This window comes from Dasypus novemcinctus, chromosome X (genome assembly GCF_030445035.2).
Source record: "Dasypus novemcinctus isolate mDasNov1 chromosome X, mDasNov1.1.hap2, whole genome shotgun sequence".
Classification (NCBI taxonomy): Eukaryota; Metazoa; Chordata; class Mammalia; order Cingulata; family Dasypodidae; genus Dasypus; species Dasypus novemcinctus.
This window is the reverse complement of record NC_080704.1, coordinates 25,078,507-25,095,110: the sequence shown is the minus strand read 5'-3', so window position 1 is coordinate 25,095,110 and position 16,604 is coordinate 25,078,507. Positions and strand designations below refer to the sequence as shown.

The 16,604-nt window shown below is 39.9% G+C and overlaps 1 protein-coding gene across 1 annotated transcript; it reads right to left on the bottom strand.

Annotated features, from left to right (window-relative positions):
• Nucleotides 1-1,407: 1,407 nt before the first annotated feature.
• On the bottom strand, nucleotides 1,408-2,801 carry CBLL2 (Cbl proto-oncogene like 2). The gene is given in 5 exon segments (XM_012522119.3): nucleotides 1,408-1,477; nucleotides 1,479-1,565; nucleotides 1,567-1,700; nucleotides 1,702-2,186; nucleotides 2,189-2,801. Coding segments are annotated over 5 exon segments (1,389 nt in total).
• Between the last annotated feature and the right edge of the window lie 13,803 nt (nucleotides 2,802-16,604).

The window sequence follows — 16,604 nt, the reverse complement described above, 5'->3', positions numbered from 1 at the left end:
GGTACATAATAATATCCTAAGAATGCCAATTCATGATATGAATTCTGTATAAAATGTAAGTGGTCATCTTAGCTAGAATTAACAAGCCCCTATAATGCAAAAGCTGATTCTAAAGGCATCTTATAAAGCATGAAAATTCACATAATTTCGCCATTACTTTTCTCTTCTCCAAAAGTTGAGTAGTCTTCACTGTTAACTTCATGCTAAAATGTTCCAAGTGTAGATTGTTTTACTTTAATAGGAAATAATGAATAGTTTTAAAATTTCAAGTTAAAGGGAAAACCCTTATCACACAACAATGAAATCCAAGTAAATGCGAATTTGTGATTACAAGAATGTCCTTCATTAATACAGCATTCAAGCTGTAGTTTAAAACCCAATAAATAGGAAACCACGTAAGAAAAGAATCAGATTCTACTATGAAATGAAGAATTATATTATAGTGTATTCGGCCCTAGATATTTAGTTTAGGACAATGAGTAGGACACACTTCATCTAAATGGCATCGTTTAAACTGCTATAAAATAAATGTTACTTAAGATTAATAAGTGTGGTGTGTTGTGTGAGTCTAACCATACCATAAAAAAGCATTAACAAGTAACAGCATCCCCACCAGCTTGGAGCCTACAAGTCAATTACTTTGGTCATGTATTTCCAAATGATTTAGTAATGCCTTGACACTGAAAACATAAATATATCATAGTACTGAAATTCTGACGTATTTGGAGCTTCTGGGCTGACTAAAAAGAAAGGCATCCAAGTGAAAAGCATTATATACTTATTAAACCTCAAAATTTCAGTGTGAACTGTGAAATAATTCTCTACCATTTAGCTGTTTGTCTTATAGTACACTCTCTAGTAAGAGTTTTACTTCCAGGATTTTTATTGTATTTTAAGAAACTAGTGGTAAAACATGGCTTTAAAAAACAGTATGCAACTGTGCTTAAATTCGTATAAAAACACTACTTCTATAACCATATCCAAATTTAATCCTTTTACACAGGTTAACAAAATATCATCCCTCTCAATTTCTCTCTCTCTCTCACTCTCTCACACACACACCACATAAACAGTATTTTCAAAAATGGAACAATGCAAATTTATTTCAGGAAATCGTATTTTAATTACCTCTGGATCAATTTACAACACAAGGGGAACAAAATTGTTAAAATACAGTTGTGCTCAGCTGAGCCACTTGTCTACACTACCATATAGAACTTGAAATTAATCCGAAAGTCAAGGTTTAAACCATTTTAAGAGACAAGATCCTGACTGCTTTCTAATTATCTCTTTAAGAGGTGCTTTTCCTTGGCCCCAAAAAAACTTTAACTAAAAGGTTGACTGTATGTAAGGTTTTTTTCCTCCTCAGATCTTCAAACACTGTTCAAAATACTATTCTCATTGTTACTATGGTCCATATCTTGTCTGATCTTAATAATGTGACTCAGGAAGAGGGGTCCAAGAAGGTGGTCTCTGCCCTGGGGGGTGGAGATGGTAACTTCTCTTGATACAGGCAATAACCAAGACTCATTTCCTCCATTTGTGTAAATGGAGGGTTAAGTTTCCTGGTCTTCAGTGGACTGAGTTAAAGAGTTAGGATTATAATAGTGAAGAGGGCAAATACTTATAGGTGGACCATCATTTTGAAGTAGGAAAGATCCTGGAGGAGAATGATTCCTAAAAGGTGACACCTGGGAAATAAATATATTCAGAGGGAGAGATTACCAATGGTGTATCTGAGGTCACTGGTAGAGGTGACACTTGGCTATAAACCATGTGAGAAGTCCCCGAGGCCTGGGAAGGATATGACTTTAGATGGCCTCCTGGTGGTGAAGGAGGTGGGTGTGATGTATAATGTTGCTTTAGAAGCTTAAGAGGATGAGGGTGCCATATCACGGGTTAACTCTGATATTCAGGATGATGATAAGCACATGCTGGGGTAGGAAGTGGTGATTCCTTAGCACCTGGATTTGATTCATCTTGAATAGGGACAATCAAATTGCTGTGTTTTCTTATTGAAATACTAAAGGTTTCCTGGTGGACAGAAAGAGGCGGAGGTGAAGGTGGAGACGATTCTGCTGGAGGAGTATGAAGATTCTTCTGTGGCTGACTATAGTGCTTTGGTGGCATCATGGTGCACTGCTTTGGTGGACTCTGGCTCATATTGTGCTTGTCTGACAGCATTTAAAACCATCAGTCATCTCAATCGGTGGTGAGGCATCATGAAGACGAACTTTTACAGGTGGAGCATGAGTAACAGGTTTTCCAGCTCTCTTATGGCGATGGTTGACATGAGCCTGTAAGTCTCTTTCGGACAAATATGTTCTCTTGCATCCTTGGATAGTACCACACATGAAGACCGAACCTCGTGAATGCTTCTCAGTTCGCAGCACAGGATTACTACAGCCTGGACACGTCTTATCTCCCTTTTTTTTATATAAAATAGCACAGCCATAGCAAAAAACATGCTTGCATGGAATCATTCGCCCATAGATTTTGATAGGTAATTCACATTTCTCACAGAAATGAACTGGTAAACAATCCTTTTCACCTATGATGTTTATCTTACAGTCCTCAAAAGCATTTTTCTTTATTCCCAGCAGTTTACCCTCTTTATTGTCGGCCAGTCCTTCTTCATTATCATCAAATTCTTCTTCGTCAGCAGGCATCCTGCTTATAGTCCTTGCAGTTTGAGGCAAAAGTTTGGCTTTGTTCCCTTATTCGGAAATGAGCTTTAAAGGAATTCCTCTGCTAACATCAAGACCACCCAATGATACAGAACCCAGCGCCTGGTAACCCATTATCGCCGGAATCGACGATTCCACTCGCAAGGCACACTGGGAGCGGAAGTCAGCAGTTGGACCCCGGGAGTCCCAGGCAGCCCATGCGCAACACTTTCCCAAGCCCGTGAGGCGGAAGTGCAGAGTCCCTTCTCTTCCTGTGCTCTTCCCCCGCCAGGTTTTGGCTTCCTCGGGCTTCCTTTTCTTCCCACCTTTTCTATCCCGCGCTGGTGAGGGAGTCAGGTACGGTTAGGGCACGGGGAGAAAGAGGTTCAGTGTTGAGGTCGCCAAGGCTATTCTTCATGTGCTAAAGAGAGAGTGGTTTTTAATTGTAGAAAACGAGACTGATGAGGGAGACCCGGGGTGCTGTATTAGCCAGAAAAATAAGCTTTTGGCAGATAAAGAAGCCTGTTGCGCACCCCCATGGAGTGATGTTTTCTGGGGCTTATTTTTATCCTATTGCTTTTTTGATAAACTGTCTTAAATCCTTCCTTGGAATAAGATTGGTTTGTGTTGAGGCCAAGTTTCCCCAGGTCTTACCTTCCTGCAGATAGTAACTGGATCACAAAATAGCAACAACCGCATCTTTCTGGCTCTACCCCCACTCATAATTGTACTGCTACACCTCAGGGGATGTCCTCAAGTGTGCAGACATTCACCCTTTTGGCTACATCAACTGTCAAGTCCCCACCCCCCAACCACCAAAAAAACCACAAGACCACCAGAAAAACACCCTTGCTCAAGCAAAGCAATGTTTGGGCAGATTTAATGACATGATAGCTGTAGATTTGAGGGCTCAGAGAGGTGAGATTCTTGAAGCAAGCATTGAAGAGGAAGATTTAGTCTTGTTAAGTAAACTCTTGGTTGGTTCACAATCTTATTTCTCAGGAAAAAAAAATTCCTGGAACAAGTAGTTACATTTGCTTATTCTCAGGATTGTGTAACATAGGAACAGAAAACTATTCCCAATCCCATTACATGGTGACAGGAAATTATGTTGGTTTTGGTAGTCAGCAACCACAAGGCAACCACCATTTTTCCTTTTCTCTGCTTCTGGCTTGTTGGGGGTATCGGGTCTGGCTACACCAATGGCAAAATCACAATCATGCCCAGATAACCACCAAAGACAACAGTGCCCATCAGTGCCCAAAGTCTCTGCTGCTCCAGCAAACACGATGCCCACTGAAGATGCTACTGAGTCCAAGAAGATAAGTAGACCTCTTGCCCTCTTCTATTTCATTCTATTACATGGGTAACAAAGCACCTCAGGCATACATTCTCAATGTCTTAAAAAGATTTTTCTGAAATTGTTCTTTAGTTTTTACTTGCTGTTAATCACCAAGGGCTCTGGTGGTGCAAGCTCATAGTGACTGATTTAAACTTGTACAATGCCATTCGCTTCTAACACCCTCTCCTAGGGCTTAGACTTTTTCAGTATCCCAACAATGCTATCTTCCCTTAGGATCCATTTCCAGGGGGCAACTTCATACCTCATGCAAATAAATCTCTTATGGGTCCATCTCATTGATCCTTAAAGAACATCAAACCTGCCTGATCATTAAGGTCTATACACTTTATTCTCTCAAACCAGCCTCCCATATAAGCCAGTTTAAGTGTTAGATAATTGGAAATTTTGTTGGTGTTTTTTAAAAAGACATTATTTTCTATAAGCTGAAGTGATTCTTATAAAAAGCATGTATGTTTTGCCCCTGTTATAAACAGTGAACCAGAATTCTGAGCACAAACTAAAATTTATAGCATTAAAACACATGCAAATATTCCTGTGTTACAATTACAATTATTTGTTTGCCAGGCTCTCTATAAGGGTCAGTATTTTTAATGATATGCATATAATTCAAATACGATGACTACATAGGGAAAAATCTGCCAAATATGATAGCCATAGCTTATTCTCTTCTTTCCTTAGATTAATGATTTTCTATCTAAACCAGAATTTTGTGCTTACGCATGGCCCCAAGTGAAAAACAAACAAACAAAACAGATCTCTTCCCTAATTGGCTAAATTTGCTTTTGTTGCTCATTGGGTCTACTTCAGATTATTATTTTTTTTACACTTTTTAAATTAAAGTTACTATAGACAAGTGATGTTAGCTTCTAGTCTAGACAGTTCAAAACCAAGGAACCGCTATGGTTCAGCACTTCCAATTTCTCTGCTTAGAGTATTTGTTTGTTTATAGCTGAGAAACCTGACCTGAAAGCCCTTAATAAATATTATTTGGTGAAATTGTTGATAAGATAAAGGATATTGAACTTCCATTCATCCCCATCAGACTTAAGAAGCTATCTTGCTACACTTGAAAAGCTGCCTTTACAAATTGATCCTTATTTAGTGCCTTTAAACAAAAAGTTAAATGGGCTTCCATTCAGCCGTCTCCTTTAGGGCATAGAGACTCTGTCCTTCAATCTCATTTCTCTTAGAAGTTGCTAGACTCACATTCGCTTGACAAAAGAGAGATTCGGTGTCTGTCAGCCTGTAACAGTGATTGGATATAAAATGGTTTGGATTTGGAGATTTAAAAGAAATTGGGCTTTTTGAAATAGCTTGGATTCATGGAGTACTGTTAGAATTTGGCTGCCTCTTTTTAAAAAATCTAAATGAGGTTGACAACGAAGAATTATGGACTATACAATGAAGTAATATCAACGTGAACAATTAATACTAGGAAACAGGTTGAGAAATCTCCATTTAAACCACATACCATCTGGCCCAGAAGCAGTCATTCTACCAGAGTGACACCAAAGGTCAGCGGGAGCGAGAGCCGTATGTCCCGCTGCCAGGCTCCTGGATTTTATTTCTCATCTAAGAGAATCTGATCTGTCATTCCTCTGGCTCCTGTGGGCTTTAAATTCACATAATCAACATATCACTGCCAGAGACTTAGTAATAGCCGAGGCAGTTTAAAGGTGAGTGGAGAATAATCGTGCTCCCAAGCCAGATGCCTTCAGTTCTGCAGAGAAATAAAAGTCCATCTCAGACTCCAAAAAGTGAGGCAAATTGCCCTGTGTGAAGGAGACCTAGCCTCTCCTCCCAGATGTGCTAGCAGCTATATTTTACATCCTAGGCAAGCAAGTTGGGGGTGTAGGGGGGAGTTGGGAGTACACTGGCCCTTCACAGAACTTTAGAGCAGTGGTTCTCAAAATGTGGTCCACATACCCCTGGCCCCTTAAGACTCTAAAGGTCCTTGAGTGTCAAAACTATTTCCATAATTATACTATGTTGTTATTTGCCTTTTCCACCATTGGATATTTGCACATTGTAAGCACAGATGTCACCTTGTTTGAAAGCTATTGTTTTGGAGTCTGTACATCAGTTTCAGTAAATATGATATGAATAAGTTAAAAGATTATCGCTGTGGAAGGGAAAAGGTTTTATGGTGGATGTGTGGGAGTACTGTATATTGTATATATGAATTACTGTGATCTAAGACTCTTGTGAAGAGAAGCTCAATAATTAGGAAAAAAGAAAAGAAAAAGTCCTAGGATGCAGAAATTTTTCCAAATCAATATGTACTCTAGATCTAACCTTTAAACTAATTGCTATATTCCATTTTACTAGTAAGGGAACCTGACATATTGGGATTCACTTTACAGGAAGTTTTGGATCACAGAGTGGTTCAACAATGGCGGTGGAGGAATACTGGTGTGGGATGTTATTGACAGGCTATATATGGTTGACAGAGAGCTATACAGGGCGTATGTCCAGGGTGCGTGGTAATGTTTAGATATACTCATAGTGGAAACAATTAAAAACAACAGCTGGGGGGGTACTGAGTTCCTGGCGGGGGGGGGGGTCTCTGTCGTGGTCCCTAGGGGAGCAGCAGCAGTCTCCCAGGTGCAACGGTAAGAACCAGGAAGGAATGAGGGTCCAACAGTGGGCTCCTGATACTAATGACTATGCTTGTGAGCCTATACGCCTGCAATAAGAACAAGGCCTAGAGCAGCACTGTGCCTGGGAGTTTCCTCCTGACAGCCTTCATGTTACTCAAATGTGGCCAGTCTCAAAGCCAAACTCAGCATGTAGATGCAGTGCATTCCCCCCAGAGTGAGACATGACACCCAGGGATGAGCCTCCCTGGCACTGAGGGATCACTACCAAATACCAGCTGAAGATGCAACTAGAAAATGACCTTGAATTAAAGGTTCAATGCGGATCAGCAGAATATCCCTGTCTACATATAATAACATGACTTTAAAATGCTGTTTGACCTAATGTAAGGGGGAAATGGAAAGGAGAAATGAGTTTATATGGCTACGAGTCTCTAAAAAAGAGTCTGGAGGTTGTAGAAGGATTGCCCTTATGCACACCTGAGCAGAGTCTCAGAGACAGATAAAGTAGATACAACCCCAGGTATTGGTTCTTTTGAGGGCTAAAGAGACCCACGGGTTCTATGGTCATGGCAGATGGGGTTCACTGCCATGTCAGATGGCCCTTCTTTGAAGCTGGTGTTTCTGCGTGATGGAACTGGACTCAGATGGGATCTCTTTTCACAAGACTTTTGTGCTACTTTACTGGAATTGTAGTTGGTGTTGGGGTTTAAGATATATTTAGGGGATTTGAATCTCTGGACTGACAATATGATAACCAGGCCCTGAGCCTCAACAGACTTCAGCTCCTACACTCTGATTTATTGGACTTACCCCACTTAGCTAACATGGAGTTGAAGAAGGTCAACCACCACACCATGGAGCCAAGAGTTCCTACAACTGAAAGCAGGAGGATTGCATCCAGTATCCATGTGGAATCTAAGCCCCCACTTGACATAGATGTTCAATGGACACAACCAATCCACTGTCCACAGAGAAAATGTGGCATTGGTGTGGGAAGGGTGGCCATGGTGGCTGCTGGGTGCGGGGAATGGGAGGAAGAGATGAGATGGGGAGGCGTTTTCGGGACTTGGAGTTGTCCTGGGTGGTGCTTCACGGACAACTACGGGACATTGTAGATCCCCCCAGGGCCCACTGAATGGAACGTGGGAGAGTGTGGGCTATGATGTGGACCATTGACTACGGGGTGCAGCAATGCCCAGAGATGTACTTACCAGGTTCAATGGATGTGTCATGATGATGGGAGAGAGAGTTGCTGTGGGGAGAATGGGGGGTGGGGGCGGTGGGGTTGAATGGGACCTCATATTTTTTTAATGTAATATATATTTTTTAAATGAATAAAAAATTTTTTAAAAAAAGGAATGGTGAGTAAAACGGCTGCTGCCTTGGCTCGAATCAAGGCAATGGAACCAACCTATACTAATAGTCATTTGTATTTTTCATGCCACGTGGTAAAAAGAAAATGCCAGTTTCACTGAAGAATGTCCTTGATAACACACTAACAATTGTTAATTTTATTAAATCTCAATTCTTAAGTACACATCTTTTTCCTATCCTGTGTGACAAAATGAAAAGTACACATAAGGCACCTTCACTGCATACCTAAATATCTAAGGTTGTCTCGAGGAAAAGCAGGCATGCCACAATTTGAACTGTAAAGCAATCAATTTGCTTTTATCCTGGAATACCATATTTACTCCGAAGAACACTGACAATTATGGATATTTAGATTTGGGTATTTTGGAGACATTTTCTCAAAAAAGAACAGCTAGCCCACCACTCAAGGAAAACAACTGCTGCCAGTGATAAAATTTAAGCTTTCAAGTGAACATTAGAATTTTGAAAAACTTAATATCTGCCACCACGAGGGTGATAGCTTCCCAGTACTTAAAAGACATCGGATAAGATTAGGAGGGATTAAAATGAACGTGATTTTTTTGAAATTGTAGAGTGAAATGTGTCAATACTTGGAAGATCTGCATAACTCAGTGAAGAAATATTTTCCAAATGACAACGCTTTATGCTACAAAATCATGCATGATTAAAAGAGCCACTTAAAATCAAGGCAGCAATAGATTTTAATGTAACAGAGTATTAAAAGTTCATTGATAATGGTTCAGACTCCACATTGTAACTAACCTTTAAGAAACTACCATTTGAGTTTTGGTTTAGTTTCAAAAAATATCTACAATTGTCTAAAAGGCTATTAAAATACCCTTTCCTTTAACAATATATCTGTATGAACCTGGATTATCTCCATATATTTCAGCAAAACAAAACATAACCATTGAATGCAGAAGCAGATATGAGAATCCTGCTGTCTTTTATTAAACCAGATCTTAAAGCAAATTTAAAAAATATAAAAGTATGCTGCTCTTCTCACTGAATTTTCTTTTGGAAATATAGTTATTTTCATAAAATATTGCTATTTATGTTAAAGTATAATGGATTTATTATAATTTTAAAGTGAATTAATGAGTAAATATTTTTTAAGTTTCTTGATAAGTGTACTCCACATAAACAAAAGCTCTTTGGAGTCCTCAGTATTTAACAGGGTAGAGGAGTCCTGAGAGCAAAAGAATTTGAGAACTGCTGATCTAGGTGACATTAACCCTCCCTCTGAGTCACTGCCTTCCTTCACAGCCTCCACTACCACAACCTCTGCCTATCCATGTCAAATTGCCCAGAAAGTCCCAGAACTTCCCCATCTTCGAAACAGGCTGATGGTATCATGGGGAGAGGAATAAAAGATTGAGCTCACTTAAACACCAAGCCCTGTTCCACATGCCTAATATATAGTATCTCAGTTAATCTTCACAACATCACTTTGAGATAATAATAATAAAATAATGAAATAATGGACAGTAGGACACATGGGAAGCCAAAGTTATTGCAACGATCAGCAAAACATCATAATCACTAAAAGCTAAATGTAGACTGTATGAAAAATACAGTAATACTAATTTTCAAATACATGTAGATATGGCTGTATTTTAATATAACTTGATAGTAGAGCATTATGAAATTCACAGAGCCTTCTGGTCATTATGGTTTTTAATTTCTATCAATGAATCACTACACATGTGGAAGATATAAAATTTTTGACAATGAAAAGGGATCCCCATCTTTGGAAATATTGAGAATTACTGCATTGTAGCATTGTAGCTGCACTGAATCCGCTGCAAATTCACCACCTTCAGGACATTGCTAGGCTCTTAGGAGTGATACTCGTACTCTAATAGCTCCTCATTACCATCAGACCATTTAAAACTACAGTCAGGGAAGCCAATACACACCTATGAAAGCAATCTAACAGCCCAGGACAGTACAGGGATAGATGAAAGAAACTGACAGAAAGTGCTACAAGAGTTAAGGGTAGGTAGAGAACTTCTGGCCCGGGTGAGGTGATCTTGGAGGAACTAAGCCTGGATCTGTGTCTTTAAAGATAGAATTTAAATGGGCAGAGAACAACGCAAATGGCCTTTCAAGTCGAGAGAACTACATGGGAGTGGAAAGCAGAACATTTTGCTCAAAGGCAATATGCTTGACTCAATAGAGGGCTCATGTAAGGGAGCAGTGGGATATAAGGTTCGGAAAGGTAGGTTAGGTCCTAATATTGGAGCATCTTGACAGACAACTGGAGAGTATAAACATATCTCTACAGCCAATTCAGAATCATTGAGTAAAGATATAAAAGTAAAAAAGCAGAGGGCAAGGTAGCTTGGAAAATTGGGACAGCAATATTCTTAATAGAAAATAATATGTAGTTCAGGACTGAGATTGTTCAGGTCTGAATGGGGAAAATAGAAGCAAAAAGGAATGAGTATAATGGAGACATTGAAGAACCAAGATTTGGTGACTAACTTAATGGAAGCAAGCAGTAAAGAGACAAGACTCCAAGTTTTCAAGCCTAAGAGACTATCACATGGTCAAACTGGGGAGCAATTAACTTGGCCTATGCCAATCTGCTTATTCTATATCCTCATAAATTTGGTAGCAGTCCACTGGAATCCAAGGCCTATGCTTAGTGACACAGAGGAATTTTGACTTGGTCTGATGTAATCAGAACAGTATTCTAAACTAACTACTGGTCAATTTTTCAGCTGTTTGAGAGATACCTGCCCATCCACAATATGACAGTAAGATTTGAATTTATTTTGAAGGCTGTAGCTGCCCACTCACTATCCCCAGCCCTTATCTAGGACATTCCCCTCAATTCAGCTGGATTTTCTCTGGTCTTTGGACTGGCAAGTCCTTTGGACCTTTCTTTGTTTCTGGAAGAGGCTACCTTGGATTGCGGGCCTTGGTTTTGCACTGACATCTTGCCTCTCTGGCATACAACTAAATCATACTTGGCTTTAATTAACAGCTGTGGGCAAGAGAAACACATCTCTACACTCTCTGTTGATTTCCCAGACCCTGTTTCATAACACCTTTTCCCCCTAATTGGAGAGCAAGATCAGATGGGCTCTTTGCAGAGTACTAAGTCCATTTCTGGAACGTATTTGGCAACAGTTAAAAGAAAGGGGATCACAGGACTTCTAGTCAACCAAGATGGTGGTGTAAGATGTTCCAGAGTGCCATTCTCCCACAGAATCTTTGAGCAACTAGCAAAAATTGGCAGTCATCTTCCTCAAACTCTGGAAAAGAGTTAAAGGGTTGCAGCAACTACACATGTGCAGAATCAGGAAAATGCAGCTTAAAAATGGTAGGAGAATCTCCTAGTGGTCTTGGGGCCCTCACCCAACCACTACCCAGTACAGAGTAGGACCAGCCTGTGCTTTCATTAAGGGTCCCTGGCCATGTTCTGGAGGGAGCAGAGTAACCTCTATGCACATACTGGGGTGCCTATATATCAATTCCAATCTACCGGGTGGCAACTTGAAAATATGAACCAGAAAACTCATCTCTAGTTTGCTAACCACCCCCCCAAACCAAATTTGCCTATAGGCAGAAGCAGCTTTCAGACAGCTAAAGTAGTATAAGAAACAATTAAGTCAAAGTAGGCTGGGGCAAAGGATTACCTGCTTTAAGTCACACAATAGAGAACCCTGGAGGGAAAGAAAGTCTAATTCATAGAGAGTAGAGGGGCATTCAAATTCCTGCAAATGGGGGAATTCCTAAGGCCAAGAGCAAGTACAAGCAGAGGACAAGACTTGGGTTCAGAAAAGACATAGAAGACCCTGCACTTCGCATTTGCCTCAAACTGATCCTGAAAGGACGGATAAACTTTGAAGGAGAGTACCATCCAATGCAGAGACAATTTGCAAAGACTGTGAAATGTGTTTTTTTACAGTGGTTTGTTTGTTTTTGTTAGCTCCTGACCCTCAAGGGAATCTCTGTCATATCATTAGCTGGGTACAAACATAAGGAACAGACAGTTCAGGGTCTAAATCCAAGAGTTAACATTTTAAAATGTTAAAATGTACAGTATGTAACAAGATTACAAGACAAAGAAATGGGAAATGATGGCTTATCCAAAGAAACAAGATAAAAATCCAGAAACCATCAACAAAAAAGAACAGACTTTGTTCACACCAGACAAAGACTTTGAAAACTGATCTTAAATATGCTCAAGGATATAAAGGAAAACATGGAGGAAAGAACTAAAGGATATCAGGAAAACATAAATAGACAATATGAGAATCTCAATAAGGAGAAAGAAATTCTAAAAAGGAAACTAACAAAATATTGAAGACCACAATAACTGAAAGTATCAAGGTACAAGATCAGCAGGGAAAAATCAGTAGTGTTTCTACACAAGAATAATGAACAATCTAAAGAGGAAATCAAGAAAACATTCCATTTGCAATAGCAACTAAAAAAATCAAATATTAAGGATATAATGGACTTGTATGCAGAAAATCACAAAACATTGCTAAAAGAAATCAAAGAAGCCCTAAATAAATGGAAGGCTAGTCTGTGTTCATGGAATTGAAGACTCAATATCATTGTCAATTCTACCAAAACTGATTTACAGACTCAATGCAATCACAGTAAAAATCCCAACAGCCTTTTTTTGCAGAAATGGAAATGCCAATTATCAAATTTATTTGGAAGGATAAGGGGTCCTGAATAGCCATAACCATCTTGAAAAGAAAAAGTTGGAGGACTACACTTCCCAATTTTAAAACTTATTACAAAGCTACAGTAATTGATACAGCATGGTACTGGCACAAGGACAAGCATAAGGACTAATTGAATCAAATTGAGAATTCAGAAAGAAACCCCTACATGTATGGCCAAGTGATTTTTGACAAGGGGGTCAAGTCCACTCAGTGGGGAAAGAAGAGTCTCTTCAACAAATGGTGCTGGAAAAACTGAATATCCATGTGCAAAAGAATGAAGGTGGACCCTGTATTAGTCAGCCAAAGGTGTGCTGATGAAAAATACCAGAAATTGGTTGGTTTTTATAAAGGGCATTTATTTGGGTTAGAGCTTACAGATACCACGTCAGAAAGCATAAGTTATTTCCCTCACCAAAGTCTATTTTCATGTGTTGGAGGAAGATGGCTACCAACGGTTGTGAAGGTTCAGGCTTCCTGGGTTCCTCCCTTCCAGGGTCTTGCTTCTCTCTGGGTTCAGGGTTCCTTTCTTCCCAGGGCTTGCTTCTTCCCGGGCTCAGTGTTCCTCTCTTCCTGGGGCTGGCTTCTCTTTCCACTGTAAGCTTACTTCCTGGGGTTACAGCTTAAGGCTTCAGCATCAAACTCCAACATCAAAATTCCAACATCACTTAATGATATACTATTCATGAACTATTGTGGTTAATAATCAAGAAAATGTGGCATTGATGTGGAAAAAGTGGCCATGGTGGCTGCTGGGTGTGGGGAATGGGAGGAAGAGAAGAGATGTGGAGGCATTCTTGGGACTTGGAGTTGTCCTGGGTTGTGCCCCAGGGACAATTGCCAGATGTTGTATGTCCTTCCATGGCCCACTGGATGGAACATGGGAAAGTGTGGGCTATGGTGTGGAACACGGGACATGGGGTGCAGCGATGCCCGGAGATGTACTCATCAGATGCAATGGATGTGACATGATGATGGGGAGAGTGTTACTGTGGGGGCAGTGGTGGGGTGGGGGTGGTGGGGGTGAATGGGGACCTCATATTTTTTTAATGTAATACCTTTTAAAAAAATGAATAAATTGAGTAGAATTGGGGGGAAAAAATTCCAACATCAAAAGCCCTTAACTCTGTCCTTTGCCATGCCTTTTATCTGTGAGTCCCCACCCACTAAGGCGCGGGGACTCAATGCCCTAATGACGTGGCCCAATCAAAGCCCTAATCATAACTCAATCATGCCCAGGTACAGACCAGATTAAAAACATAATATCTATTTTTGGAATTCATAACTGTATCAAACTGCTACAGACCTCTACCTCACACTATATAAAGAACTGACTTAAGATGGATCAAAGTCCTAAACATAAGAAGCAAAACAATAAAATTCCTAGAAGAAAACAAAGGGAAGTATCTTCTTAAGGAGCTTACATTAGGTGATGGTTTCTTAGACTTTACACTGAAAGCATGAGCAACAAAATAAAATATAGATAAATAGGACCTCATCAAAATTTAAAATGTTTGAGTATCGGGAAGTGGACTTGGCCCAATGGATAGGGTGCCTGCCTACCACATGGGAGGTCTACGGTTCAAACCCCGGGCCTCCTTGACCCGTGTGGAGCTGGCACATGCACAGTGCTGATGTGCGCAAGGAGTGCTATGCCACTCAGGGGTGCCCCCTGCATAGGGGAACCCCACGTGCAAGGAGTGCGCCCCGTAAGGAGAGCCGCCCAGTGCGAAAGAAAGTGCAGCCTACCCAAGAATGGTGCCATATACACAGAGAGCTAACACAACAAGATGACACAACAAAAAGAAACACAGATTCCCAGTGTAAGGATAGAAGCAGTCACAGAAGAACACACAGCGAAAAATGTTTGAGTATCAAAGGAGTTCATCATGAAAGTAAAAAGACAATGTACACAATGGCAGAAAATATTTGGAAACCACATATCTGATCAGGGCTTAATTTCCAGAATTTATAAAGAAATGGTACAACTCAACAAAAAGACAAACAGTCCGATTAAAAATGGGCAAATGACTTAAATAGACATTTCTCCAAAAAAGATAAACAAATGGCCAAAAAGCACATGAAAAGATGCTCCACACCATTTGCCACTAGGGAAATGTAAATCAAAACCATGAGATATCATTTCACACTCACGAAAATGGCTACTATTTTTTTTAAAAAAGCAGAAACTTCAAGTCTTGGGGAGGATATAGAGAAATAGGAGCACTCATTCACTGTTGGTGGGAATGTAAAATGGTGCAGCTACTTTGGAAGACAGTTTGGTAGTTCCTCAGAAAGTTAAGTACGGAATTACCCTATGATCTAGTAATCCCACTTCTAGGTACATACACAAAAGAATTGAAATCAGGGACTCAAAAAGATACTTGCACGCCGATGGTCATAGCAACATTATTCACAATTGCCAAAAGGTGGTAGCAACCCAATTGTTCATCAACCAATGAATGGATAAATAAAATGTGGTATAACATACAATGAAATATTATTCAGCTATATAAAGGAATGAAGCTCTGATATAAGCAACAACATGAATAAATCTTGAAGATATCCTGTTGAGTGAAATAAGCTAGACACAGAAGGCCAAATATTATGTGATCTCACTGATATGAATTAATTAGAACAAGCAAAGTCACAGAGTCAGAAACTAGAATACAGGTTACCAGGGGCTCAGGTGGGGGTAGGAAATGGGGAGTCAAAGCTTAGATAGTACAGAATTTCTCTTTGGAGTGATGGAAAAGTTCTGGTAATGGATGGTGGTGATTGTAGCACAACACTGTGAATGTAATTAACAGTACTGAATTATATATTTGAATATGGTTAAAGGGGAAAACCTTAGGTTGTATATATGTTACTAGAATAATTTTTTAAAAAGCATAGGACTGTACAACACAAGCAGTGAACCCCAGGGTAAACTATGGACTATAGTTAATAGTATAATTAAAATATTGTTTCATCAGTTGTAACAAGGGTACCACATTAGTGCAAAGTGTTACTAATAGGGAAATCTGTGAGGGATGGGGATATGGAAACTATATTCTGCATGCTTTTTCTGTAAACCTACAACTTCTCTAATAAAAATAATAGGGGGATCATAGAAATGAGAAGTAGGCAGATAAGGAAAAAGCCAAACAGTAAAACATTCAATCCAAAGAACAGGAGGTAGGACCACACAATGGCTAGATAATAATCACCTTCAGGTACAAAAACGTATCTGCTGGAGAGAGGAAGCCTGGCTGTCCTCCCATCTGGCCAAGGGCAGACCAAGGGCTTAGTTACAGCATGAGGGATTTACATAAGATAAGAGAATTTCTTGAAGAAATGCAGAAATGGGTTTCAGCGGAGTTTTGTGTAATTGCCTTTGCAGGAGATGGCTAAGAATAGCATAGCTCCTCCAGCAGCCGGAAGCCAACAGGTGTTCTGTGGACAAGCAGGAGGTGAATTTAGGTCTTTTCTTGTCGCCTGTGCAATACCCACTCCCTTTTACTGTAGGAATAGATATTTCCAGACTCCGTTAGGCCCCCATGGAAGAACTCTGAACCCTTCTCCTGAGCAAGGGCTCTTGGCCAATTCCTGATATTTTTAGAATAAAATCAGCTAGTTAAGTCATTGCACCAGCGGTCACCAGAGCACAGCAGTGGTGATAATTCCAAAAGTCAGAGGCAATTTCTGATTAAATGACATCCCAGGCAGACTAAAAATTGTTTCTTTAACTGAAGGGTTGCATGGCTGGTTTTTAATTAGAATGTATTAATACCATGTTCCCGTTTATGAAAACCAAAATTGTAAGGAAGGAAATGCAATGAGATAATTAAAGTGAGGAAAATATCCTCTGGATTTTCTCCCACCCAAATATCACCCTTAAATATAGATGGAAAATTAAATCAAAATGTATATT